The 27,582-nt window shown below is 39.1% G+C and overlaps 6 protein-coding genes across 36 annotated transcripts; 2 read left to right on the top strand and 4 right to left on the bottom strand.

Moving 5' to 3' along the window:
• Window positions 1–3,056: 3,056 nt before the first annotated feature.
• Window positions 3,057–7,883, top strand: LOC112197936 (KRR1 small subunit processome component). Its single transcript, XM_024338912.2, has 12 exons — window positions 3,057–3,373; window positions 3,684–3,760; window positions 3,913–4,023; window positions 4,280–4,348; window positions 5,299–5,355; window positions 5,524–5,562; window positions 5,687–5,791; window positions 5,915–5,997; window positions 6,101–6,188; window positions 6,821–6,964; window positions 7,088–7,159; window positions 7,485–7,883. The coding sequence occupies exons 1-12, from the start codon at window positions 3,187–3,189 to the stop codon at window positions 7,605–7,607; spliced, it is 1,155 nt and encodes a 384-aa protein (XP_024194680.1). The 5' UTR covers window positions 3,057–3,186; the 3' UTR covers window positions 7,608–7,883.
• Window positions 7,857–10,421, bottom strand: LOC112197935 (aluminum-activated malate transporter 9). 2 transcript variants are annotated; one of them, XM_024338911.2, is made up of 6 exons: window positions 9,948–10,421; window positions 9,660–9,797; window positions 9,291–9,560; window positions 9,083–9,219; window positions 8,851–8,997; window positions 7,857–8,650 (listed from the first exon to the last, which is right to left on the bottom strand). In XM_024338911.2, exons 1-6 carry the CDS (start codon window positions 10,201–10,203, stop codon window positions 8,009–8,011), a joined length of 1,590 nt encoding a protein of 529 aa, XP_024194679.1. In that variant the 5' UTR covers window positions 10,204–10,421; the 3' UTR covers window positions 7,857–8,008. The 2 variants fall into 2 exon arrangements, with proteins under 2 accessions (XP_024194679.1, XP_040374375.1); XM_040518441.1 differs by having other exon boundaries at window positions 9,891–10,420.
• Window positions 10,422–11,025: 604 nt separating this feature from the next.
• LOC112197521 lies at window positions 11,026–13,118 on the bottom strand. 2 transcript variants are annotated; one of them, XM_024338240.2, is made up of 5 exons: window positions 12,487–13,118; window positions 12,280–12,373; window positions 12,161–12,198; window positions 11,920–12,055; window positions 11,026–11,577 (listed from the first exon to the last, which is right to left on the bottom strand). In XM_024338240.2, exons 1-5 carry the CDS (start codon window positions 12,784–12,786, stop codon window positions 11,159–11,161), a joined length of 987 nt encoding a protein of 328 aa, XP_024194008.1. In that variant the 5' UTR covers window positions 12,787–13,118; the 3' UTR covers window positions 11,026–11,158. The 2 variants fall into 2 exon arrangements, with proteins under 2 accessions (XP_024194008.1, XP_024194009.1); XM_024338241.2 differs by having other exon boundaries at window positions 11,031–11,574; window positions 12,487–13,100.
• LOC112197522 (homologous-pairing protein 2 homolog) lies at window positions 12,976–14,719 on the top strand. The gene is made up of 6 exons (XM_024338242.2): window positions 12,976–13,061; window positions 13,171–13,196; window positions 13,530–13,797; window positions 13,899–13,969; window positions 14,070–14,258; window positions 14,336–14,719. Exons 1-6 carry the CDS (start codon window positions 13,034–13,036, stop codon window positions 14,432–14,434), a joined length of 681 nt encoding a protein of 226 aa, XP_024194010.1. The 5' UTR covers window positions 12,976–13,033; the 3' UTR covers window positions 14,435–14,719.
• A 181-nt stretch (window positions 14,720–14,900) lies between these two features.
• Window positions 14,901–16,761, bottom strand: LOC112197520. Its single transcript, XM_024338239.2, has 4 exons — window positions 16,371–16,761; window positions 16,180–16,283; window positions 15,804–16,095; window positions 14,901–15,708 (listed from the first exon to the last, which is right to left on the bottom strand). The coding sequence occupies exons 1-4, from the start codon at window positions 16,554–16,556 to the stop codon at window positions 15,073–15,075; spliced, it is 1,218 nt and encodes a 405-aa protein (XP_024194007.1). The 5' UTR covers window positions 16,557–16,761; the 3' UTR covers window positions 14,901–15,072.
• Window positions 16,762–18,184: 1,423 nt separating this feature from the next.
• Window positions 18,185–27,398, bottom strand: LOC112201170 (serine/threonine-protein kinase prpf4B). Of its 29 annotated transcripts, XR_005810364.1 has the most exons (17): window positions 26,922–27,398; window positions 25,250–26,436; window positions 24,927–25,141; window positions 24,604–24,749; window positions 24,369–24,467; window positions 24,010–24,082; window positions 23,471–23,627; window positions 23,069–23,360; window positions 22,873–22,987; window positions 22,584–22,747; window positions 22,364–22,438; window positions 21,852–22,264; window positions 21,364–21,429; window positions 20,835–20,886; window positions 20,709–20,737; window positions 18,694–18,775; window positions 18,185–18,603 (listed from the first exon to the last, which is right to left on the bottom strand). XR_005810364.1 is itself a non-coding variant. In XM_024342202.2 (12 exons), exons 1-12 carry the CDS (start codon window positions 27,300–27,302, stop codon window positions 22,070–22,072), a joined length of 3,099 nt encoding a protein of 1,032 aa, XP_024197970.1. In that variant the 5' UTR covers window positions 27,303–27,398; the 3' UTR covers window positions 21,627–22,069. The 29 variants fall into 29 exon arrangements, 1 of the variants encoding a protein (XP_024197970.1); XR_005810355.1 differs by having other exon boundaries at window positions 20,835–21,429; XR_005810358.1 differs by having other exon boundaries at window positions 18,185–18,597; window positions 20,835–21,429.
• Between the last annotated feature and the right edge of the window lie 184 nt (window positions 27,399–27,582).

The raw sequence follows: 27,582 nt of genomic DNA, 5'->3' as shown, positions 1-27,582 counted from the left end.
GTAATCCTCCGATCTCCTCCCCGCAGTAGACATCCGCGACTCCGATCTTTGCATCTTTTACGCCGAATTCTCCAGCTCAGGTGCCGACCTCCTCCGCCTTGAATCAGACTGACCATTCGAAGACAAGTCTAGGATTTGCAGCTCCCCATTTCTGCCCAAACCCTGAGGAATAGACCCAGTGAAGTTTTTCTCCCATAGCTGCAGGACCTGGAGCTCCGGCAAGTCACCGATGAAGTCTGAATTACACCGTGAAGCTGGTTCTGGAAGAGATTGAGAAGCGTTAAGTTCTTTAGCTTTGAGAAATAGACCAGAATCTCGCCGAAGAACAAGTTGTTGGATAAGTCCATGGAATTCAAGCTTTTGAGGTAGCCCAACTCAGACGTCAATGACCTGGAAAGCGCATTCACCTGGAGAAACAAAGTATCCACATTTTGCAACTGACCTAGTTCCGGCCGGATCTCGTTGGATAAATTGCAGTTTGCAGGTCGCGGTTTTGCTTTGACTAATAACCTCGTCATCCTCAGCGAATTCCAGCCTCCTCTCAGTTTTTTTTTTTGGGTAAAATGGGAAAAAAAAATGTTTATTAAGGAGCAATACAAGTCTATTGGGGGCAATAGAGGTCTGTTAAAGGTCTATTGAGGAGCAATATATATTTTGAATTGATGTAATCTCCTTGTTTTTTTCTTAATCAAAGTTTTATTTGTCTAATTTTAGAGTGATTAGTTCACATTCCGGCGACTAAAAGTTCTATTGGAGGGCAATACAAGTTTATTAGTGGGGGGCAATAAACCTCTCCAGCCCCATATGAGATCTCCGACAACTTCTTTAGGGACTTCTGGCGAGATTTCATAAACCTATATTGCCCCCTAATCAAGGTCTATTGGGGGGCAATAAAGGTCTATTTTGAGGCAATAAACCTTTCCGATGACCTCTTTAGGGACCTCCGGCGAGGTTTTCATATAAATTCGGTGGGTGGCAGTAGGTGACCGGAATCCAGCGGTCAGTGACCAAAAGCTTGCGATAATTGGCTAGAATCTGGCGGCCGGTGACCGGACTCCGATGAAGTCTCCTATGACTTCTCTCTCTCTCTCTCTCTCTCTCTCTCTCTCTCTCTCTCTATGTAACAAAGGGGTGAGAGTATAGTAGTCTAAAACAAAACATAAAACAAAAAAGAAAAACTTAATTGGGTATTAAGGAAGAGCTTATTAGAGTCTTTATGGGTAAGGAGGAATTAAAAAAACTTAACAGGTTAAGTGGGATAAATGACTCTAGAATTAGGGTAAATGGACAAAATCTCTTTTTTTAATTAGATTGTCCAAGCAGTACAGCCAATATGGGATGGTCCAGCCAGCAACCATGTCCTTGCAATGATGATCCTTTCCTCATTTTGGGTTGAACCCAAACATGTTCATGTATCTTATTAGATTGTTTATATTCTAAAAAGCGTAATCGATGTTGTGATGTTGGAATTAAAAATTACAAACTTGAAAGGAAAATTTTGCCCTTGTCCAACCCACAACTACTCCAGAGTTTAGCCGACCTTATTCCCACAAATCCACCACAAAATTTGACTTAGGTCATACATTTTCTAGCAATTTGTAGGCAACAATCTGTTAAAAGATGTACATACACATGCGTATCGAGAACAAGCACCGAAAATACATAGCTCAATAGCCACTAAAAAGCACCTCCTAATCGGCCGAAGACACGTCGAAGCTCCTCAACAAGGAGCATGACAGATCACCGGCGTCTATGTAGACCAGAGTCACCTCCACTAGCTGGCAAGATATGGGCGCATAACAGCCATCAGGTCGGCGACATAACTTACATAGTGCATGTGAGGAGGGCACACACTCCCATCGAAATCTCTTAGGGCACAAACTCCAAAGTCTCCTATACATACAGGCAAACACTTCCAAATCAAGCAAGTATACACTATACCTTTCTGTTTTGTTACTCTATCTCTATCTCTTATCGACACTGACTTAGGTATTGGAGGATCATAGGCTGGCAACCCCGATTTATCCTCTGACCTATCTCTCTATCTTGGCAGGTCTCGAAAGGGAAGGTATTCATCTCATGATTCTCTAGGTAGAGGCTTCCGATATCGACGGAAACAAAAGACCAAACACATTTTGCTAGTCACTAAATATATATTGTACATAAAAATATCAAGCAACCACACACATATTGGCTTTGTTCAAGATTGCTTATCTAGAAGTTCGTTTGTCATGCAATGTTTTACTAAAATGGTTTCGTAAAAAGTACATAGAGGTTTTTTGTAAAAGTTTGAAATGTTGTTTATAAATGCACTCAGCTTGTTAACCATGAGAAGCACTTGGCAAATAAATGTCTTAAAGAACCACTAAAATAACTGAAAAATTCTTTCAATACCTCTTGGAGACTCAAGACAATGATACAAGACGTCAAGCAAATATGTGAATGCTTTGATACCTGCTCCTCTCAACATGTGTTTAGAGAAGCGAACTTTCTGGCAGATGCCCTTGCAAACCTTGGTCACACAAGAGACATGGATGGATCTTATCCCTCTCAGATTAGGAGTGCAGTTCTTTTCAACCAATTATGGGCGGTTGTAGTAGAGGTTTTAGTTTGTAATTTTTATTTTAGTATAAAAAAAAAACTCAAAAACTCTTTTAGTTTTTGTTAAGAGTTACCAAAAGCAACGGTCGTTTTAACCGCTTTGTGTGGTAATGTTGGTTAAGCGGCCTAGCATAATATTCCATGTATAATGTTTGATTCCCAACTTCTACCAATTTATGGCCAACAAGTTTGAGAGGCCTTCAGGTTCATGCATCTGTGATGGAAGATTAGTCAAGCTTTCTTAGGATATCCTTATGAATCTCAATCCGAACACACATTGACTCGCCAACGTAATAGGGAGAGAGAGAGAGGCATCTGTGACTGAAGATTAGTCAGGCTTTCTTAGGATATCCTTATGAATCTCAATCCGAACACACATTGACTTGCCAGCGTAATAGAGAGAGAGAGGCACTTCACAACTAAAAGAAAAAAAAAAGGCAAAGATCGTTTTGTACTAGGCTGATAAATGGGCCGAGCCCAACACAGACCAACTGATAGCTCTCTCTCTCTCTCTCTAGGGTTTAAGAACCACGACTTCTCTCCGGCCGGCGTTTCACCAACCGAAACGAAAACAGCGCAGCGACGATGGAGAACGACGAAAACGGCGCCTTTCAGAGGAAGCCGAAGGTGAAGGGCAAGCACGATAAGCCTAAGCCTTGGGACGATGACCCCAACATCGACCGCTGGAAGATAGAGAAGTTTGACCCTTCCTGGAACGAGGGCGGCATGCTTGACGTCACCACTTTCTCTACCCTATTCCCTCGTTACAGAGGTCCCTCCTCTCTCTTTGTTTTCTTGGCCTGCTTAAAAATTGTGGAAAATAATTTTAGAGAATTTTCCATTTTCTGGGATTAGTTTCTGCTTTATTTGTCTAATTCGTCAATGCCTTTGTATCGTTTCGAAAGTTACTGTAGTTAATTGATTCAGTTGATGAATTTTACTGGTGATAGATAGTTAAAACCAACTTTGAAGTAGAATTAAAAGTTTAGACTGTTTGGTTAGACTACTATGAGGTCTGGGTTAGCCTCAGCACACTGTACTTTCTTACTTACGAGCCTGAGCCTCTGCATTGTCGTATGCAGAAAAATATTTGCAAGACGCATGGCCGTCTGTGAAATCTGCTTTAAAAGAGTATGGCATTGCATGCGCGTTGAATCTGGTATGTCGTACTGAGAGTTGTTGTCTATTTAGGTTGCTGTGTCGAGTTTGTGAATCTGTGTTATTGACATTCGTCAAACTTATTGTGCACTGGCTTATGACAACAATTCTCTATGATTTGATATTTAAGTGTTGTGTTACGTGTTCTGTTAGGTTGAGGGCTCCATGACAGTGTCCACAACCAGAAAGACTAGAGATCCCTATATTATCGTCAAAGCTAGGGATCTTATCAAACTTTTGTCCAGAAGTGTTCCTGCTCCTCAGGTACTGTAGTCAGATTGTTCACATTGTTCTTGACTTGTTCAATTGGTTCGAACTAGTTGCTATACTGTTTCTTTTTTATGTTTCAATATATAGAGGTTCTCTTTTGAGGCTATATTACGAGTGACCTCTCTTTAATATAACTGATATGTGTGCTGAATTTTCTCTTCACTTGGAAAGTATTTTTCATTTTCTTTTTCATAGAACTGGTTTGTGACTTGAGACACTAATATTCAAGTGCTCAACTTTCTGGCTACAGGCAATAAAAGTGCTGAATGATGAAATGCAATGTGACATAATCAAGATTAGCAGCTTGGTGAGAAGTAAGGTATGTATATCTTAAATTCCTTCCATTTAAGGTGGCTGACATGAAATCTCCGGTCATTTGTTTTAAAGCATTCTCTGTTTCTTATGTGAGACCCTTGCGTATCAGCACTCTGGTGCGATGAGGTTTTGTTTGATGTGTTAGTAATGTTCAGATTTGTTTAGGTTCAGTGAATCAGGAGTGTGAGGGATCTAGGTTGATAAAAACTAAAATGAATGTCTACCAAAAGCTCAATTTCAGGGCTAGATCATTTTAAGCTTATACTTAAAATACTTAATAATTATATATTAGGAGTTGGGTTCAGTGAATCAGAACTATGAATAGGTTGATAAAAACTATGCAAAAAAATGTTGCCTAAAGCTTAATTTCTGGGGTTAAATCATTTTAAGGTGATATTTAAACTACTTAGAAATTAGGTATTAGAATTTGCTTTACCTGCTTTTCTTGGCAAAGCACAGGTGGTTAGCGTTACACAACTATTATTTAGTACAGAGCATATTTGAAACTCTAAACTGTTATATGCAATTATGGTTTCCACGTCTCTAATATTTCTTATGCTGGGTATGGTGCTCCCATGAGGTACATACCTAAGATTTTTGCTAGAGTTTCCTACCTCCTAAAGATTGAATGGTTCAGCAGGAGGCCCCAGTTTTAAGACCGGGTCTGCAAAGCAGGTTTGGGGAATTTCCGGGTATTGAAAAAAGATCTTTCTGATACTGGGTGATGGTTGAACTCTTTTTAACCCTTAGGAGGCAGCCCTTCCCTTTTGTCAAACTCCTCCCTAGCCTTTTCTGGTTCAACAAGCTCCTCCATGAGGTGTCTGATCAAGCTTCTTTTAGAATAGAGTAGTAGCTAACTTGGTTCCAGTGATAAGTAGTGGTTCTTGAACTTGTGTGATTCTACAATATGCAAGAACTATCACTTATCAGCTTGTTCTAATCTCTTCCGTGCAGGAAAAATTTATAAAACGAAGGCAACGTCTTATTGGCCCCAATTCCTCCAGTTTAAAGGTGCATACACTCTAGTATACGTTATACTATCCTCTTTTACTAACTGCTCTCACTCAAAGAAAATGAAAATAAATAATAAACAATCTTTGTGATTTCACATTCTATTAGGTAAATCTTTAACTCTTTGGTTTGTTTCTTTTATTTTTACCAATATAATTTTGGATGCAGGCCCTGGAAATACTGACAGGCTGTTATATTCTGATACAAGTAAGTGCTACTATTCCTTTTCATTTTGATCGTCAGATTGCAAATTCTTTTTTTGGTTCCCCACCTCCCATATTGAAGTGTAGATCATGGATTTGTATATAAAATTTGGCTTGTCAATAAACAGGGAAACACTGTTGCTTCAATGGGTTCATTTAAAGGATTAAAGACAGTTAGGAGGATTGTGGAAGACTGCATTGAGAATAAAATGCATCCGATATTTCATATCAAGGTGACTACTATTTTATGATTTAGCAACATTGCTTTTTCACTTTGCAAAATTACAGGGTCCACCTGAAGATCTTTAAATGAATCAATGTCAATAATTTTTTCTGTCTCCACTCCTGATAACTAGATTCTCATGGTGAGGAAAGAACTTGAAAAGGATCCAACACTTGCACTGGAGAACTGGGACAGATTTCTTCCAAAGTTCAATAAGTATGGCATCTCTATCATTTGTTGCAAAGTGTGTATATGTCCATAAAGGTTATTTTTGTGTTAGGTGTTTATTTATATATTCCTGAACTCTCTCTCCCTCCAGGAAAAATGTTAATCAACCCAAACCTAAGCAAAGTAAAAAGAAGAAGCCAGAATATACACCCATACCACCTCCTCAACCACCAAGCAAGGTAATTGGTTCACCCTTATATTGGTATAGTTTCTCTCTTCCTTCAAGGGTTCTGCGTACTGATGTGTTTGTTTTTATCATTTCATGTCCTGTGCTCTTCCTAAAATTCTGCATAAAATTGACAATTAACTTCATTAACTTCAACGAAGATAATATTGCTATCTTCTGGAAGTGATAGCCTTGGTTAGAAGTGTTCCCTGACTAGGAACTTGTAAGACAACAATTTTCTGTACATGAAGCAGTCCCTGTCACAGTTATTGATAGAGGATTAATTTGCATATTTTACCCTAGAACATGATTGCTTGCACTCTGTTTTCTTCTTTATTTATTTTCACTTGTTTGTTGTCCGCCTGCTTTTTCTTCATCCCCTTTATAAAATGAATTTGGATGAACACTGTATTTGTCACCTCAAATTTGCAGTTTAGTTGTTATAGAGATTTTGGCTGTTGCTTTGGCCTCACTGTGTAAATTACTTTTGAGGTTTTATTGATATTTTCTGTCAATAACAAGAACATTTTGGTTGTTTTTTCTTTGCATAATTATTTCTTGAAAGTGTTATTCTCTTTGTTGAGTGCTTACACAAAATGATATATGTAAATGATCTGCCTATACAATGCTATGTGAATATTTTAGGTTGACATACAATTGGCAACTGGAGAATACTTTCTGAGTGACAAAGTAAAATCGGAAAAGAAGTGGAAAGAGCAGCAGGAGAGACAAGCTGGAAAAACAGCAGAAAATAAGCGAAAAAGAGAAGCTGCTTTTGTTCCTCCAGAGGTAGAGGAGTCATAAGACATATATGCTCAACACTTCTACCTTTGTTTTGGTGTTATTTGCTATAACTTATTATACCTTCTCGTTCCCATGTTGTGTAATTAATTGTTCTCTTTCTTAAATCAGGAGCCTGCAATACAGCATAACAAATCAGATGATGGTAACAAAGATGTCGCTGCCCTGGCCACGTCTCTGAAGGTAAATAATATAATGAACTCATGTCTTTTTTTCTTTTTCCCTTTTTCTTTTCTGGGGGTCTAATAATCGAATGTCCAAGTAGTCTGGTTGCTACGTATAGAACACTAATATAATGACTTAAGGGATTTTTAAAAAGTGAATGTTGATCAGTGATCATCTTGAGAAAAACTGAAAAAACATGATATAAGGTTTTTAAAAAAAAACACATGGTGATCAATGATTGCTTGAAAACATGTTGATAAGTGACTCGCAGTCAAGTGTTTTCTGGGCCTTGGTTTCTCTTTGCCTATTTCTTCTGTTGATGCATGTGCTGGTCGTTTTGCAGAAAAAAGCAAAAGAGTACGGAAATCAAAAGTTGATTGAGAACGTAAATCCAGAAGCATATATTGCAGAATCTGGAGTACCTTCAAAAAAGAAATCCAAGAAATCCAAGGGCTCAAAATCTTAGATAGTCTGAGGTGGGTGTGTGATATATAAGCTTAAAAGATGGGTTGCTTGTTGGACGTGTGTAATCTGTTCAAACTCTGGTCGGATGGTTCGGTAGTGTTCGGAAATGCGTCCCAAACCCTCTGCTTTATCTCGTTAATTTATTTAGTGTTGACTCAGTTTCTGATTTGGCCAGATTTTGTCCAGTGTGCAAGCAAATGGCTCGACTTAGAAATCAGTATATTCAAATTCTGACCTATTATATGTGGAATGAATCAATGATTAGGTTCTTTTTGCATTTCCTTGCCAAAATATTTTCAGAACAGTATTTTATTGGAAAGGGTAACTAGATCAATAGCTACTTGGTACAAGCTGATCAGTTGGGGGCCTTATTTTTGAACCAAAGTGTAACTATCTACCATATCAAATGAAACAAAAAATCCAAGATTTCTTAGTTGTAGGCGGTGTGTTGAGAATCAGCTCCCTAAACTTTGCTTTCTCACCAAGTTCTTCAAGCGAATCAACCACATTTTGAAGCCTGGCAACAAATTCAATCAGAAGCGAAGCAAATGTGGCCAAGGACAAGGCGCTTGCACTTTCATATGTTCTGCAATTCTCTTCCTTGCTGACTCCAGCACCATCAAATGGGAGTCGCAGTGGCCAAGATGGTTGATTCCTAAACACGCATTCTGAGGAAGCCCCTTGTGTTGCAGAAGGTGTCCATGCTGCAGAAACTGACCCCAGGTCAAGCACAGTTTCACTCAAGGACTTAAATCCTAAATTCATATCATCACTGTCCTTAGAATCTGAAACATTTTCAGCATCTTCTTGTTCTCTAGGTCGTCTTCCAATTTCCCAACTCTCTGAATTGACCAGTATGTATGATCTATGGTCTATACTCTTCTGCAAGTTCTCTGCTGCCTCATGAACATCTTTCAGTATGTCTCCGGGGCCTAACTTTTCCATCTTCTCGATCTTTTTCCCAAGGTCTCTCAAAACTTTTGCACCTTCTGCTCCGACCCGCAGGAGCTCCGTACGAAAGACCAGTCTCTTTTCCGCTGGGGCCTGCAGTGTACAAGATCACAAGCTTAGAGATGCAAAACTCAGTGTGCAGGAAGCTGCATATGCATACATCCAAATAATAGATGCAGTGTAAAAGGACACTAAAAAGACTCGGCAGTTAACTTCGAGGCAATTTCTCACCATACAGTACTCTTTTAGGTTTTTCAAGAAAGCATATATAGGTAAACTCATAAAAACTTTACCTGTATTTCAGAAAGAAGACATCCATGTAGTGCCATGACCATGAATGCACAATGCCTCAATGCACTGCTCACTTTGACATAGTTTTTCCAAGGATAATTCAACATTCTATATCGGCCATGAGGTGGTTCCCAGATTGCAAACCCCAACTGCATATGTGAAGAACATAAACCAAACCCATTATTTCAACTGTCCAAGCAATCACAAGAACATAATTGGAAAAATCATACACACCAGAGTTTCTTCTTGGTTTTTAGACTCCATCACTGATCTATAGCCCTTGTACAATGGATCATCTGAAGCTTGGTGTGTGAGAATTTTCGATGGGGTCCTCTCATATTCAACGAATTTCAGGTAACCATTAACACAGCCTAAGCAAAGAAACCTAATTAGCAAGTATCATTTACTAGAATTTCACCAAGGAAAGTATTTGTATGTATACCTTCTAATGAAGTAGCAACTTCCTTGAAATTTTTGACCACCAAGTTATGCAGATCCTCTCCTGACCATATTGGGCATATGCATATGTTAACAAACAAACACACAGCAACACCCACTGCAATAAGCACCAAACGAGTCGTGACAGCCTCCTTATATTCCCTTGTTCTATTCCCAGCAACCATAAGAATGCAGTATGTCAACACGAAAACTCGAAAGCCATATTCGTAGGGTTTCATTGTTGGGTACAGCTTCAAGTAAGATGCAAAAAATCCTAGTCGTCACAAAAAGAGAAGCAGAGTAATTAGAAAAGTGGCGACATAGAAAATCAAGTATTAATTTCCTGTTCAAGTTGGGAAAAACTAATACTAACCAACTATAAAAACGCTTATGACAATAATAACTTCCTCCAGATTTCCAGCCAGCAGAGATAGCTTGGCGAAGCAGAAAGCAAGGATTCCAGCAACCAATGTTCCTAGCCCGCGATTAAATCCTTTGATGAAAGTCCCTCCTGCATTAAGAAAGTTTAATACTATAACTAGTGAGTAAAATAAAACATGAACTCAAATATTGTTCAAAGGGTCTTAGTCAAATGTGACAGTACCTATGCTGAATTCGAACATGACAATGACAGTGAGGATAGCCCAGATCGAGTACTGACCAATATCGATATCGTGGAATGATTTTTTCCAGAATATGAGCAAAGAAACAATGGACAACGCCAGTCCCATTTTGATGGCAAAGATGACCTTTCTGGGATCGGAGCGACCCATTTCCCAAGCTTTGAGAGCAAAATCAAGTACATCTTCCCCAAACTTGACTACCTTTTGGCCCAAGAAACTGAAACAGCACATATATCTGCTGCTCTCTCTTTCATACTCGTCCTCTTTGAAGCTCACCAAAAGCGGCTTTTCCATGCTCTTTGAGGTACTTATGCCGAAGTGCTTTCTAGATCTTTTTCAGTTCCAAATGATCTACAGAGTACCAAGGGGACTAAGTTTATGCAAAGAGAAGTAATGACAACTAACAAAGACCATCTGTAGTAAACAGTATTATTCAGCAAATAGACCTTGGAGGCTTGGATACTCCAAAGATGGAATAAACCAACAGTGGACTACTTCACACATAAACTGATAAACACCACTCACGTACTTGGGATATTTTTTATTTTGGAGCACGACTTAATTATGGGCTTGTTCCGAAAAGTATAGATGGGTAGCAATGGTAACATCTAACATACAAACATCGAAAGCAGCCTACAACGTCACCAAGTTTAGACTACAAATAATACAACATTTAATTTTAGCCTAATTTCTTATTTGTTATCAAATACTTAGGCCTTGTTTGGTCTTCGAAAAGAAAAATAAACTATTATTTTATTACATTAATTAAAAATTTCTTGTTTTCTACACACCTCTCTCTTTCGTTTTTTTTAATCTTTTAGTTCAGTTAATAGGCGACTTTACAACAATTTTTGAGTTTTGTTTTATTTCATGAACAGAAAGTCGGTAAGAGCTCGATATTTGTTCCTTTCCTTTTTTATACCGAACTGCCTGACGTTGCTCGTATATAAAATGCCCAAAAAAACAAATCACAGAACATCTCAGAGAATCCATTTCTGAGAAGAAGATGATGGTAAAAAGAAATAAGTTAAAAGTTATTGGGCCACTGGCTTTTACTGAGGAATCTTCGTCTCCTTGTCTTTCTGTGTAAGGATAAAAATAGAGGAAACTTCATGTTTATCTTGCAGAACAATATCTTGGCGATTCTGAAGCCTGATGTTGCTCTTTGATTCTTGAAATATATAAAAATTTAAGAAGCAATCGTATCCACTGCGATATCATTGAGCTGCATCATAACTACAAGATACATTTACAGTTCCTCATCAAGGTTCAAACAAAGAAGGTAAGCAACTAAGCCAATCACTGGCACAAATCTAAGGTAATTTACAATACCAATCTTATTGCTCTTAACATTTTGAAGATTATCGCCTATCAACCAAGGCTGAAAGACGCTATAGAGAACTATATCCCAAATGAATGCATAAGCTAGCCTCTCGGATCCTAGATAATTGATCAAGAACTCCCATCGCTCAGAAATGCCACCGAAATTGCTGTCCATTCGGCCATAAAGTGCCCATAATGCAGATATCAGACATATCCCTCCACCAACAAGTCCGACAATGGGAGCACCGTTGGTCATCACATCCCCAAGCTGTGAGCGCTTGCTGGGAGTGCAGTCTGATTCAGGTGCATTCAGCCGAATAGCCATGTAAGGTATCAAAAATGCTGCTCACATCACATATACAAGAAGCCAGTCATTGATGGAAAAAGTAACTGAACTCTAAACATCCTAAACATCCCCCATTACAAGCAAACTTTAAATCACATATGCATAAGACCATTCGTTCTATCCTTCATGCAATCACATATATCTAATGTATCTATATTAGGCCAAGGGAAAAAAAAGTTCTCAGGTGAAATACAGATTACATAGGCACTTCGACACGGTATATCCTTCGAGGATCAAACAAAACCAATTCTGATATTATATGGACAGGAAACTAGTATCATACATCTGGCATTGATAGTTGCATTTGTGCTCTATTAGAGTTGGGAAACAAGAAATCATACTATTTGTAAGGAACATCTGAAAGCCCCATAAGACATCAAGAGACCCTTTGTATCTGTCCCTCTTCCCATCAGTGAAAAGCAGAGGAGCAAACATGAATGTCCACCCAATCACAAAGTTGAATAGCCCTTCAGACATCTGATTCCAAAAGAAGCAAACTTGGCCCATTCAAATCCAAAAAACAAATGCTTCAATTGGCAGTAAAAAGTAACCAAATTTACTTTAAATAATTAACCGTCTTACCGGGTGAAGAACTGGGGCATCAATAAAATTAATACCTACTACTCTGCCAAAAAATTATTCACAGAATCATCAACAGAACTTCAATACCAAGAGACACAACCCATCTGATTTAATCATACCAGAGTTGAAAAGAGGCAAGACAAAGAAGAAGTTCAGAGAGAGGCCCAGAAGAGAATTCACTGTATCTGAACTTATAGCCCACACTGGGTCTCCCTGCAGTAATAGGAAAACCAAAATCACTAACACCCATAATTTTCTATACCAATGTTACTCATTGAAGTTAAAAAAATAAACAACCCAGTAAAATTTTAAGCACAATCACGCACAGGAGCGTAAGGAAGAAGAAACAGCCACAGAATGTAGACTGCTTCAGCGACCCAGAGACTAGTCTGAAACAGTCGCCGGGAATTTTCATTTTCAGTCTCCGGTTGGATAGCGGTGGTGGGTTTCCGACGCGCCGCGTGGCACACAACTAGTGGCTTCAACTTTGAGACCCTGAGTGACTGTGAAGACCATTTTTGGGCTTCCAATGCTACAGGGTCGGGTTTGCGGAATCGGGTTCGGGTTGCGAAAATGGCGCGGTTGGTGCAGAGCAGAAGCTGAGATGTCGTAGTAACGGTGGCCATCTGTTTCTGGGGAATGGAAAAACGGCATGGCGTGGCTTCCTCTCTACACTAAAATAGAGGATTGGTTGTTTTTGTAAATTAAGTTCTCATACGAGGGTAAATTCGTCTAATTACAAAGGCACCCAGAACTAGCGAAACGACGTCGTCGTAGTAGGAAGCTGCCTATATAAAGCAAGAGCAGGTCTCTGCTCCTCCTCCCATTTTCAAAGCGAAAGCCGAAGGTTTCAGAAGCTTTTTCCCGCCAACAATGGCGCCCAAATCCGATAACACAGAAGGTAATTACAATTTACGAGGCTCTACTTAGTTCATCTGATTTCAATTAAATTTTTTTACTGAGCGATAATCGTTCTCTTCTGGTTTCTTTACTTTGTGAAAACTTTGCAGCAATCGTTCTCAGATTCGTGAATGAGGTAAACTCAGATTTCATCTCAATAGTTATTTTCGTTTCTGAATTAATACTTCGTTTCTGCGATTGATTTCTGATTTCATTTCAGATCTAAAATTGCTTATTTCCTCTTTCTGATTTTTAGTCTGTTTGGGAGGTTTGAGATTCGAATTTATGATGATTAAGCTAAACCTAGCTTCTTCGATAAACCGATTGTGCTTAATTTTTTCTTGCTGTTGTTTCAATTGTTAGCCTCATAATTTTGCTGTGAAGGAATTATTGTTGGAAATTTTCAGATCTGTATTAGGTACTTTTGCCTTCCTAATGTTGATGTCTACTCGTTTGTGTTTTGCTTCAGCAAAATAAACCACTGAATTCTCAAAATGTGGCTGATGCGTTGCAAAAGTTCAACCTTAAGAAGACGGCAATACAGAAATCGCTGGATACTCTTGCTGATGGTGGAAAGATTTCGTTCAAGGAGTATGGTAAGCAGAAGATATACCTGGCTCGGCAAGACCAGTTTGATATTCCAAACAGTGAGGAGCTTAACCAGATGAAGGATGCAAATGCGAAGCTGCAAGAACAGTTGGCTGAGCAAAAGAGGGCAATCAGCGAGGTCGAGGGAGGTACCGATACTCTTGTATAGTACATTGCCATGTTTTCCAAAAATTGTTGCTGGTTTTTTGGTCTTTTGATTCTCGGTTTCATGATGCACTTGTTGTTACAGAGATTAAAGCTTTGCAGTCAAATTTGACCCTGGAACAAATAAAGGAGAAAGACACCAAACTGAGAAAGGAGGTAGGTTAAATGGGACTGTTTGAACTTGTACTAGGTCAAAATATGTGTCCGGTAGAAAAATGGTATGGATGAAGTTGTGGAGTTTTGAATTCTGTATCAGGTTATGGAACTGGAAGACAAGTTGGAGAAATTGCGAGGAGGAGTTACCTTGGTCAAACCTGAAGACCGCAAGATTATTGAGCAAATGTACTCGGAGAAGATAAGTCAGTGGAGAAAGCGTAAGAGGATCTTCAAAGATCTCTGGGACACTATAACTGAAAATTCACCTAAAGATATCAAGGAGTTCAAGGTTTGTTGGCTACTTTGTTATTCAAGCTTATGGATTCTGCCATGTTCTAGTCTTAATAATCTCTTATGTTATTGCAGGAAGAGCTTGGGCTTGAATATGATGAAGATGTTGGTGTGAATCTTCAGTCATTCAGTGACCTGCTGCCAAAGAGTAAGAAGCGGCCCAGAGGCTGGTGATGTTTATGGTGAAGTTATGCATAGTCAAAGTTTAGAAATGAGTTCCCTGGTTTATTTAACAAAGGATAGTCCACTTATGTATATTCTGCACTCTGGAGATTATCATTTAGGTTTATGTATCCCCGTTGGTTAAATTTACTGCTGTTACATGCTGAAATCTAGATCTAAGGGGTTTTGACACAAGTCCTAGTGTCGGGCATAGACACCATTTTCTTGGTGTCTTGCTAAGCTGAAAGGGACTAACTTTGAGTTGCCTCTTCTTTCATACTTCATGATTTATGAGCCGGTTTCTGAATCTTAAGCATGTCAACGCACTTGTCTTTCGTACAAAATATGTTCATCTGTGCAAATGTTTTGGTGTAAATAGATATATGATTGGTGAAATAGAGTGATTGTGTAACCTACACCCTAACTAGGGGAAATTTGTCTATCCATGTCCATCTACAAACAGCACCCGAGGTCTTACTGTATCAACAACAGTTAACTTTTTCATAGAATAATATCACAGAGCGTCAAAACTTATCACATGAAGTTTTACAGTTCGAGAAAACAAATGAGAGACAAATACAATGAAATTAATAGCGAAATGCAGACTAACAAAACTTACATGCAGATAACAAACAATACCACCATGCTTCTTAGTGGCCACGGACCCATCTATTTCTCAGAGAGAATGGTCCTTTCTCCAGGTTTAATGTTAGCCTTCTAGATGATCCCTCTGGCTCGACCTTCATGCCAGATTGAACCCTTGAAGGAACTTTCTCTGGAGATAGGGCCATGGTACTTTCTTCATTGTCACTATCATCAAAAACTGTGACCTTGCCTGAATGACTGGGCTGGCCTATGGCATCGGAGGACATTGGAGGAATCACCTCCAGTGTGTCACCTCCTGAATCTGAACTTGAAGAAGATGCTGACCTCTTCAATTCTTCAGCTTGATTTTGAACAGTGATGTGCTCATTCTGTGATCCAAATTCAGTTTTTGAGGACTCGTATCTGCTAGATAACTTGCCTCGTTTAGGACCAGGACTGTTTTGGTCATCAGAATCATGAGTTTCGGATCTGGACAGTTCCACGGCTGCTCTTGCAGCTGCTGCTGCATAAGCTGCAGACTCAAAAGCAGCCTGAGCTGCATGAGCCACATCCTTGTATTTCTTCTGAGAATACTTATCATCTTTTTCCGTCTCTTCTTTAAAAGCCTGCAAAACTTCTGCTGATCCAGCCGTGCCACTTGAACCGGCGAGTGGGTGTGGTGGTGTCTGGACCTTCTTATCCTGCATTCGTCACACACAGAGAGCCACAGCCATGAATAATTTTATTTCATTTCAAAGCAAATAATAGCAATTCCTGTTTTTCTTTAGTCACGTACCTCAACGGAACCAGAAGTGTCTTCTAGGTTCAGAACAATGGAATTATCGAAAGCAATTTCTTTAAGCACTTTCATTCTGCTCTCCCTAGTTGGCATCCTAGTCGACAGTTTCTGGATCATGGTAAGGTTGACTCCGCAATTGTTGCGCAGTTCAAAGGAACGAGCAGTGAATTCCTTGCCAAAACGAGCACTGAGAATGTTACGGATCTCTTGAAGCTCCGGGAAATCTCCACATCTCGAAGCAGCATAAAGCATACTCGATGCTGCCTCCCTCAATTCCTCTGGACACTCCCTGTATATACAAAAGAAATGATCCATCAAACCTCAGCCTAAGACTACACCACAAATGCAAACACTGCTGAAAGAAATCACAAACCTTTCTTGTTCAATGAGGTGAACTCTTTCGATCAAGAGGTTGCAATAACGCTCGATCATGACATACACATCCAGCATGTTCTGCTCCTTGATCACATGCTCAACCTGCAAACAATCAAAACAAACTCTCATCAATCCAAAGTCAATGAGACAGTATATGCAATGACTTGGTCAACATCATTTCGATCTTACTCGAAGAAGAGCTCGGTCAGGGTTACCGAGCTGGAGGAGCTGCAGCACATCGGAGCGGGACTGGCTACACTTGGCCTGACGCTGGGTTTTGAGGACCGCGACGCGGGAGAGAGCAAGACTGAGGAGTGGTTTCAACTTTGCGGTCTTCTGGCTCCTTCCAAGCAAAGCGTCGAGCTTTCTTCCCATATTGCTCTTTTCTCCACCGCTCTCTTACAAACCACAAAAGAACAAAGGAGCTCTGGATCGATCGCTCCTTTACGAAATGACGATGAAATATGAATATGCGACCTTTTAAGAGATTGTAGACTCTGTTTCTTACGTGTTTCGTTTTATACGTCGCGTGGACTAATTTGCTTAGGAGCTAAGTCTGGTTTCTAGATGCATGATTTGATATATGCAGATGCAGACGAGGGTGTGAAATTTAAACGCGGCTCAGTTTAGTCTTACACTCTTACGTGGAAATTTCTGCGAAGAGAGGCTACCTGGTCACACGAGCTTCGGACACGTGAGACACAGTGGACACGGTGGGGACGGATTCAAATTTGCTCACCATTTTTATTTTGTGGTGATATCACCACTCAATTAAAACTTGTCACGTCATGTAGAATTAATTTAATACTTAAAATTTATTTGTTTAATAAAACATCATGTTTATAACACATGACAGTTTTATATTGAGTGGTGGTATCACCACTAAAATATTAGTGGTGAGCAAATTTGAATCCCGGTGGGACGGCCATGGCTTCATTTTCTCTCTTCTGGCTTTTAGCTTTTGGAGAGATTCTTAATTAATAATTAATTACAGATCAGATAATCAAATTAAGAAAGGTTTGTCACCCAAAAAGTCTATGAAAATATCCAGCCGCAAATAAATTTATGGAAATAGAAAAATACAAGAAAAATTGGCGTTACCTTTTCTAAAGAAATGAAACTAGAAGAGAATTCAGTACTTAAGTTTTGAACTCAACTCTCAAAAGCAATGTCATTTGTCAAGCAAATATATATATATATATATATATATATATATATAGGAATTTTCTCAGGTGGGGACATCCGTACGGAGCGGACGGTACGGATTTCCTGTTTTCGACCACTTTCCGGCCACATTTTTACATCTTAACCGTTCAGTTTTTAGGTCCTAGTGTATAGATTACCTCTACAAAATTTCAGCCAATTTGATGATCGTTAAGGCATCCAAAACTGCATTTTACACAAACGGACCGAATCTGTTGAACCGGAACCGTTCGTATTTAGAATGGTAAATTGCAGTTTTAGATGCCTTAACGATCACCAAATTGGCTGAAATTTTGCAGAGGTGATCTATACACTAGGACCTAAAAACTGAACGGTTAAGATGTAAAAATGTGGCCGGCAAGTGGTCGAAAACAGGAAATCTGTACCGTCCGCTCTCTGTGTGTGTGTGTCTGTGTCTGTGTGTGTGTGTGTGTGTGTGTGTGTGTGTGTGTGTGTGAACGGTTAAGATGTAAAAATGTGGCCGGAAAGTGGTCGAAAACAGGAAATCTGTACCGTCCGCTGTGTGTGTGTGTGTGTGTGTGTGTGTGTGTGATATTATCACGCTATTATCACAAGTTCTATCTATTTTAGCTATAGAAATAAATCACGCTATTATCACAAGTTCTATCTATTTTAGCTATAGAAATAAAAGGGTAGTGTAGAATGAAATTTGGAAATTGGATTTTACTCCCCTTACTTTACGCGCATCCAAATATAGTTTGAAATTCATTAAAAGGTAATATTATCACGCTATTATCACAAGTTCTATCTATTTTAGCTATAGAAATAAAAGGGTAGTGTAGAATGAAATTTGGAAATTGGATTTTACTCCCCTTACTTTACGCGCATCCAAATATAGTTTGAAATTCATTATTTTTTCTTACAATAGACAACAATCTCAAGGATCAAAGTTGAAAGGAAACGAGAATCTCACAATAGACAAAATTATAATCTTTGAGAGTTGAAGAAGAAAGTCTTTTTTGTTGGGGGGCCAAGTTACATTTTAGTTGTCTAGTTGTTTTCCATGCAGGCCATTGAGTTTTGAGCAGTTGTTTTCGGCGCGGGCCATCGACTTTTGAGTATGGACTTGGAGACTTTCTTCAGTGGTGAAGTTTCTTGACCATCACCGTACGAAGTTCACAAGAAACCCACATAATGGACTCATTTTGAAAACAAAAGACAACCCGCCTATAGGAGCATAAACTGAATCATTCTGGAGCTACAAAAATAGTTTTTTAATCGTTAGCACCGCATAAAAACTTTCCTTCTAGAGTAGCTGTTCTAGAAAAAGTAAAATTCTCTGACCCACCTCTTTGACATTTAACACCACCACTATTAAGAAGGATTCGGCTCCATGTCAACATCGGATTATGGAAACTCATATGGAAACGCTGTTTTTTCACAGATCACGATATCAACAGGATACCAATAGGATTATTAGATAGTTTGGTGTAGCTTTATCCACACCGGAAATGATGTCGCAAGATTGAAAAACTTTTTAATGCAAGCAGCTCTGAGTGGTTTTCGTGCACGGATAAATCACACCGAGCATTACCAGCTATACAAATTAGATGTCACATCACTGAGATGTCACATCACTGAGATGTGGGCTTGCATCCTCCCGAGGGATCGTTAGTTCATTGAGCAAACAAACGTTATTTAGTGTACTATTACAGCTGGGGAAAACAGTTCAATAAGGATCACCATTCATTACAGCACGTTCAAGCCATTGAGTTTTAAGTAACCAGGGCAATTATTCCCAATTGTATGTCTAGGACTAAATGCATCCCTTATGATGTTGAGGATTGTGAGAAAATCAGTTAGCAGAATCGTTATGGATGACATTGACCATGTCGCAACGAGCCAAGACTCTGGCTTCTGGTTTCTTGGGGCAGTTCATCCCTCCCTCTCCTAAAAAAAAAAAATCCAAATGTATCTGCTTGGTGTTGAGGACTCCTAATTGTGAATCAATTGGCATTCCAATCTGGCTAAGGCGGGAAAGATATTTGTATCACATCAGGTGTATACTATTGGATACAAAATTACGAATTAAATAACATCAAAGTAAAATTGGAACACATTTCGGTAAAAAAGCATTTCCACACTCTTCATTTCAACCAATTCGGTAGATACACATTTCTGCTTAGATTACAAATGCAATATTATAATTGTAAGCAAGAGTAAGCCCTTTCGGCTCCCTCCAGCTGTTGGCCAGATGTATATAAAAAGATGGTCAAGAAGCCAGTAGGCCTCCAAAGAAGCCTGATTAACATTAGTTCGCTACCAATGAAGTAAAGTGTGCAATTAAGCAGGAGCAAAAACCAACTCATTGAACCAATAAGGTAACACCCATTCATGATCCTAAATAGCAAGCAACATATGCCAAGTCATAAATTTCACATAATGGAGTATTAAAGTGATATGGACGTGATCAACAGATGAGCTTTAACAGAAAAGAAGTTCGAACCTGACATATTTTAACAAGCTAAGGAACACCGTAGGAAGTTAACCCTGCCTACGTAGACATGGGCAGTATTCTGTATGAGACAAGAACCGACACTAAACTATGAAAATGTATAGCTAGCAACTCTGATATTTGACAGTGAACAAACAGATTAAGACCTTGTATAACCCCCACACACACATCGTCCAACACCCCCCCATCCCCCTCTGAAAAAAAAATTGTAAATAAAATGCTGCAGTGCTCAAGTTCCCGTGATTTATCAACAAAATTGTCTCTGAATTTTTATGAAATGCTTGTCCAAGTAAACAGTCAATTTAGGAATTTCATCAAATTTAAAAATAGTCAACCTTATTATTCAAAAGCAAACCAAATGTGTACTTAATCGAAAGTTCGGTACTTTGTTTTTCTAGAATACTTCTGCAGTGAAGGCATCTTTTTTCCCAAGAAAAAATTTAACATATATTTCTGGAGCTATTGACACCAACACGCTTTTGAAAAATATTGGATACAATGTAATGAGATCATATAAAGTTAAGCCATGCCTACAACCTACATTAACAATCTGACAAGAAATGTGAAATCAATATATCTATCAATTTGTTTTCTATTATATTCCCTATTCATTAATATCACATCTGAAATGTCGCTTTACTGCAATAAAAGGTAGTACTTGGCCTCTCAATAACAATATCTCAGCACAACGGGTATCACACACAAGTTCAACAAATTTGTTACAAATTAAGATAATGCATCAATAGAGATAGCACACATCAATACCATGTGAAATAGCATAGTAGTAGATCTAAACTCAACACAGAAAAACGTAACAATTTGGTGTCATTATTATGAATATTACTTACCAGTGCAGCAGGAGCACAGAGGCCAAACCCTACAAGAATATCAAAACTTCAGAAAGAATAAACAAAATACACAGCGTAGCGGCTCAGACTTAATCCAAGAGGGAACTGATAAGCTGAATTACTTACTCGGACTTTCTTTTTGATGCAGACAGCAGCCACATGCCTCCTGTGCAAGTGCCTCCAGAATGACCATGGATCAGATGCAATGCAATTTCATTAGGATATGCACATGAGTAAGGGTAACAGACAAATTGAAAAAAACAGAGACAGACAGAATGTACATGTCAGAATACAATTGCATGCATCTAGCTTAAGGTGAAAGAAAAAAAAACATTCAATAGTATAATTCACCAAATCAAAGCATGGTTCAGAATACCAAGGCATTTTTAAAATGTGGACAAGAAATAGATGTTTCGGACAGTGAGTAACAATTGTACGTTGAAAAGTATCTCTCACAATATCGCAAGCCAACCAAAAGCACAAACCAAAAGAAAAGAACAAAAGAAAAAGGGATCTAGGACAACAAATTTGCAAAAAGAAAACTACAAGGTAAGCCAGTAGCTCTTATCTAGGAACAGAAAGAAAAAACATGCAGCATAATGACAACTACTTCCAAGTCCCTCACAATAGTCTCCTAATAAACAAACTAAGGTACCTTCTCCTGGTTTCCTTTTTAAGCATCTAAGCACTGGAGGGTTGCCTCAAAGCAGTGGCAGATATCCTGAATGAAAAACTAAATTAGAATCCCCAGAGCGAATAGTTAAAATGAAGTGGCTATAAAGAAACAACAGATAAAAGCTATATGACCATAATAGTGTGCTTAGCAAACCTTCAACTAATCACATCATAAATTCTGTGGAACTTGATAATGCAGAAACCAAGCAAAAAATTACAAGACAAGGCAAGAAATGTGAAAAATGAAAGTAAGAAAGACAAGCTTCATGTATTTTATTTTTTTTCTGAGCTCATGAAGATATATGTATATATATTTATCTTCTGTTGTAACACAAACTATATTGCAGAAACCATGTTCACAGTACACATTAGTCATGATAAAGACATAAAAGATGTAATTAAAATTTTCAGAAGTGGCCAGTCATGAATGATTACAAGGGGAAAAACGCCTTCGGCTAGTTGTCTTACAATAGAAACAGTACACTCCACTGAAAGAACCAGCCAGTAATGAGTACTCCTGACCAAATATCCCCCCTTCAACCATGCCAAACTGTGTCAAAAGCTCTCATGCCACCACATAGAAGAGAGATAATGCCCAATGATTAGAAACTGAATATGAATTAGGTCAAAATGTACAAACATCTAGCGGAACAAGAATTCTGGAGTCAGAAAATCAGCAACACGGTTCACTTGCCAGTGATGAATGGATGATTCAAACCTTGTGATACTGTCAACCTCTTGTCCGGATCCAGCACAAACATTTTATCTAAAAGATCTTTAAAATCAGCTAATATCTTGGGATCTGGATCCTCGCCAGAAGAACCTGCGATCATTGATCCGATATCTTTTGGCTTTATGTTGAGAATAACGCGTTTAATAACCTGCATAAAGAAAAATTGAAAACCTAAATCAACATGATACAGAAAAACGAACTGGAAAGGATTGACCTAAACGAAACAAGCAGGTTAATAGATGCTCACCTTTTTTGTAACAGGATCATCTTCTGTGGCATGGAAGTTCAGATCCTGATCGAAATTTTGATAAGTAAATGCTCCCTGTAAGCAGAAAGCCCAAGAAAAAAGAAAATTAGCATTGAAAAGACTGTAAAGATATCAAACAGGTAGAAGAAATATATATATATATATATATATATGAACAGTTAAATATATAGAAATACTGGAGTATCAAGCAAATACTTGCCTTCCGAAGCATCTTCTTAGGGAAAGGGCCTTTCAATTCCATGTGAAGACGTAGCATATCATTGTTCGTAGCACCAGGAAAAAGAACTTTTCCAGTATAAAGTTCGAACAAACAGCAACCAACAGACCAGATATCCAGCGGATGATCATAAGGCAAGCCAAGAACTGCAACACAAACAAATGAAAATCAACATCAAACTTTCAGATGCAAACTACTAATCAAACTCAATATCCAATAGAAAATATATGATTAAAGACGCAGATAATATTATATCTAGATGGGGACTTACTTATTTCAGGGGCCCGATAAAATCGGCTCACAAGGTATGGTGTAACTTCATTCTTGCCAGCAAACATGGCGTTACCAAAATCACAAAGCTTCAGAACGTTTTTTGCTTCATTTACCTGCATTACAGATATTTGATGAGAAACATAGATAAAATCAATCTGATCATGAAAAGATAGCAACAAATAGCAAGAACATACCAGCATGTTATCTGGCTTTATATCACAATGAAGAACACCACAGTTTTTGAGATGCTTCAATGCAATCAAGAGTTGCTTAGCATATACTCTCACCGCAGTTAGATTGAGACCAATATTGCGTCCAAACTTCTTTAAAAGCTCACGAAGATTCATATGCAGAGATTCAAAAACTAAACAAAGATGATTTCGATACTTGAAACTTGATAGAAAACGAACACAATAGCGCTTATTGTCTGGATCTTGACCTACTAATTTCTTCAATATGGCCAACTCAGTCATACCAGCCTTGTACCTAAATCACATATAATCAGTCATTAGTCTAAGAACAAGAAGACCAAATGCATATCTATACAGAGTATAACCAAAACTAGCACCATCACAAGATGTATCACAGTGACTTACATAGTATCATTGCTACGAATAATCTTAATTGCCACTTCTTCTGGTTCACCATTACCAACCTTAAGGTTCTTTGCACGAACAACAGTTGAAAACACGCCTTTTCCATGAGCAGCGGTAATCTCATATCGACCATCAAGTAACTCCCCAAACCGGTAGCCTGCAATAGAACATCGTAAAACATGAGAAACGCAACAAAATATACATGAAATAAGTAACTTTGCGTTTACATTTATGACCAACTTTGAGTGATCAAGAAAATGGAACATTAACTTTTTATTTGAATTGCACAAGAAAAGGGGGCGAGGAATATGGCACTTATTGCTCCACTATGAGAGAACACGAGTTGCACTACAGGGAAATCCAGGATCTTTTAATCAATTGCAGGAAGAAAAATGTAAGACTGGGTTGTAGGTTAATTGATAGAAACAGCTAAAAAGTGAAAGAGGGGAGGATAGAATTTGGCAAGTAACTACCATCCAACAATAAACGTAAAACCACAATTCCAAAAATTCAACACTATAGATTGGTCAAATACTTACTGTAGTACCCTTCTGCATCATCCCAGTTGTCACGGAGACCACTCCTTTCAATTCGTACAGCATCTCCTTTGTCCTGCATAGAAAAAAAGGTACAATACTTAGTCTAGTTGTCCACTCATGACTAGCCATGGTTCTTAATTCTATTGTTCCACTCAGACTTTCAAAACATTAATTCTATTATATATGATCACAAAGTTCAGCTGAAATTAAATTAGATTTATACAACCATAATTTAAAAATTCACAACTTAACAACAATAACACTTCAATTAAATAAGCAATCTACTGAGTCGCTATCAATTTTTAAAATGTCATATATGCATACATAAATAACTACAGGATGTATACAGATGAACTTACCAATTTTCGAACTCCAGTTGGGGTCTCACCAAAGATATCATCGCATAAAATACCATCAGCTCTTTCTTTTTTGGGTTCTGAGCCACCAGAGCTTTCACTCTGCAAAAGTTAAATATGAAAACAAAATTTAATCAACTTAATCAAATACCAAGAACTTAATTAATTGAAGTCTATGACAAATACACAATATCGTAGAAAGCGTGGGTACTCTGAATTTCAAAAAGAGAGGACACACCTTTGGAGTACCCTCTCCTAGCCCTGGGGCACCATTCTGACGAGCTGTAGTAGAAAATGCTTCAGCCATATATACTCCTCCAGAACTCCTAGCACCATCAACTTCTGCTCTGGATTTGGCAACCCCTGTTGATTGATCCAGATGATCTGCAGTATCATAATGTGGTCAGCACATTATGTTTTCATCATTAAAAGCTACAAAGTAGTAACATCCAGTAGCCAGAATAGCAAAAAGATCATACCAGTAAAAAATACAGAACTGGAGAGCAATTTATTTAGAAACAAGAACTTGACTGAACATAACGAAGGAAAACTTAAAACTACCTTTTTGACCCTCTAATTGAGTGGGTTGCTGTAACTGTGACTCAATTTGTACGTCGGTCTTTTGCTGGGACTGTGACTGCTGACTTTTATATTTTTCCAAGATTGCTTGCTTTCTCCTCCTACTTTCCTCCTTAATTCTGTTAAGATCTTCCTCTTCCTGATCAGCAACTTGCAAACTGACCATCTCTTCATCATCTCCTTGTTCATCTTCATCTCTACAGAAATAAAGGAATTTATGCATCAAGGAATAAACATCCTCTACAGAAAGAATGGAATTTTATGCATCAAGAAACAACAAAAAGAGTGAGAAGAGAAGGAAATACCTTTCTAGCTGAACTTCTGCTTGATCAGATTTTGTTGAACCATCCTGGTTATATTCTTTTTCTTCATACCTTGATTGACCAGAATGATTATGCTTGTCTCGAGTTCCATATCCACTTTCAGTTTCATTTCTCTCCCTCTCCATATCTCGACCCTTGTCCCTATATCTATCATCCCGCCTCTCCCATTTCCGGTCTGTTACTCTGTCCCTATCCCTATCCCGATCCCGATCCCTCTCCATATCTCTATCTCTCTCTCTGTCAGCAGGCTTGCCCCTGCCCCTGCCCCTGCTCCTATCAACATCATCCTCCCTTGTCCTGTCCCTGTTCTCTCTGTCCCTGCTTCTATGTCGCTCTTCCCTTCTACTTTCCGTATCAACCACCCTTTCAGTGCTATCACCACGTCCAATTCCCCTTTTCCTGTCCCTAAACAAATCCCTGTCACTACTCCTTTCTCTTTCTATCTCCCTTCTCCGATCCCTGCCCCTGTTCCTCTCTAGTTCTTTCTCCCTTCTCCGAACCCTGTCCACCTCCCTCTCCCTACTTCTCTCTCTCTCTCGACTGCGATCTAATCCAGAGTATCTGCTATAACTAATACTGTGTTCCCTTTCATCATCCCTCACCATACCTTCATCATCAGAGTTGTGTGCGGCCTTGCTTTTCTCGGCATATACTGAGATTTCTCGATCATGATAACGTCTCCTTTTAGAAAGAGCTTCCTCTTCTAACATACTGCGAGAATGAGATCTTCTTCTAGATGGTGCCTCCTCTTCAACTATACTACGGGAACGGGATCTCCCTCTCACATGATCATGTGACCCTGATCTGCTCCTGCCACGCAACACTTCACCATACCTGTCACCACTACTTCTATAGGGTGACTTTTCTTTATTAGCTAATTTGCTTCTATCATCATCCACATTTTCACTATAGTATTTCTTTCGATGACCACCTCCTTTAGAAGGGAACCCAGATTCCAGGTGCCGCCTCTTCTCTAAATTCCCATTGGCATGATCCTCAAGGTCAACTCTGGAAACTGATTCTTCGCGAGGCTCGGCACTAGAATTTTGAGGCAAGCTGGCCTCACTATGAGACTTACCCCCAATAGGACTCCTGGGATCATCATCACTATGAAGTTCTTTGCCCAAGGTCTTTGAGCTCTTATCCATGGTACTGTCACTATAAAGTCCCTGCCAAACAATGCCACAAGAAAAACAGGTAAGCGCACAAATTTCAGTACTCAACACCAATCCAGGGAAAGCAAAAAACAACAGCTAGTTTAATATGCAATGTAACCAGCTCTTACAAATTAAAAGTAAGCCATCAGCCTTCATTGAAGAAACGCCTATGAAACTTCTTTTGCAATTGCCTCATGTTCGGCTAGGTTCTTATATATGTAAGGAACAATGGCTTTGGCTCAGCCACTTGAACAATCTCTCACCCAAACAAATTCATCACACAGTCGAAAAACAACACAAAGATAAAAGCTCTTTTGGCCATAGAAAAAAAGTTATATACCTTTCCAAAATTTTCAACTAAAGAATCTTTAAAGAATAAAACAAAATGTTCGAAAACCAATCAAATAAAGAACTCATGAACAATTCATCAGCTACTAAACAGCAAGTATTGGCGCATATAATGAAGAAAAAGAGAGATAAGGGCAATCAGAACACACCAGATTTCGCTTATCAGAACGTTCGCGAACTCCAGGAGCTTCAATTTCACCAGACTCGACACCAGAGTCCGCTTTCGGTTCCAAAACGCCGTCGTCGCGACCACCGGCACCGTCCTCAAGAATTTCACCTTCCTCGACGTCCTCGGCCGGCCGAGGAGGAGGACTATTGGAAGGAGACAACATAACAGGCGGCGGAGGAGGAGCTTCGATATCCTCACCCGCGGCCGCCTTGCTCTCTTCTTCGCGCTTCTTGCTGCTGTGGCGGTGACGGTGGTGGCGGTGGTGGTGGCGGTGCTTGTGGCGCTTGGAGGACTTCTCGGCGTCGTCGTCGGAATGATCGCGGCGGTGCTTGCGACGCGAATCGTGGTCGTCGCCGGACATTGGGAAATCTAGGGTTTGGGGTTGGTTTTTTCAGCTTTCGTCGATTTTGGGTTTTTGTGTGAGAGGAGCGAATTATGACTTATGAGAGCGAGAGAGAGATTTTTTGGTTATTTATGACTTTTTTTGGAGTTTGAGATTGGGAGAGGGCATGTGGATTTCGTTGTTCTGGTCTACAACGGCACGTGCGAAAATCCAATTTTGGGCCTTATTGGGCTCCATAATGAAATAAACAGATGCGAAGAGATTTATGATTTTCTTCCCTACAGGTTTGGATTACAAT

This window comes from Rosa chinensis, chromosome 4, assembly GCF_002994745.2.
Source record: "Rosa chinensis cultivar Old Blush chromosome 4, RchiOBHm-V2, whole genome shotgun sequence".
NCBI lineage: Eukaryota > Viridiplantae > Streptophyta > Magnoliopsida > Rosales > Rosaceae > Rosa > Rosa chinensis.
The sequence above is the reverse complement of the archived record's forward strand: the minus strand, read 5'-3'. Positions and strand labels throughout refer to the sequence as shown.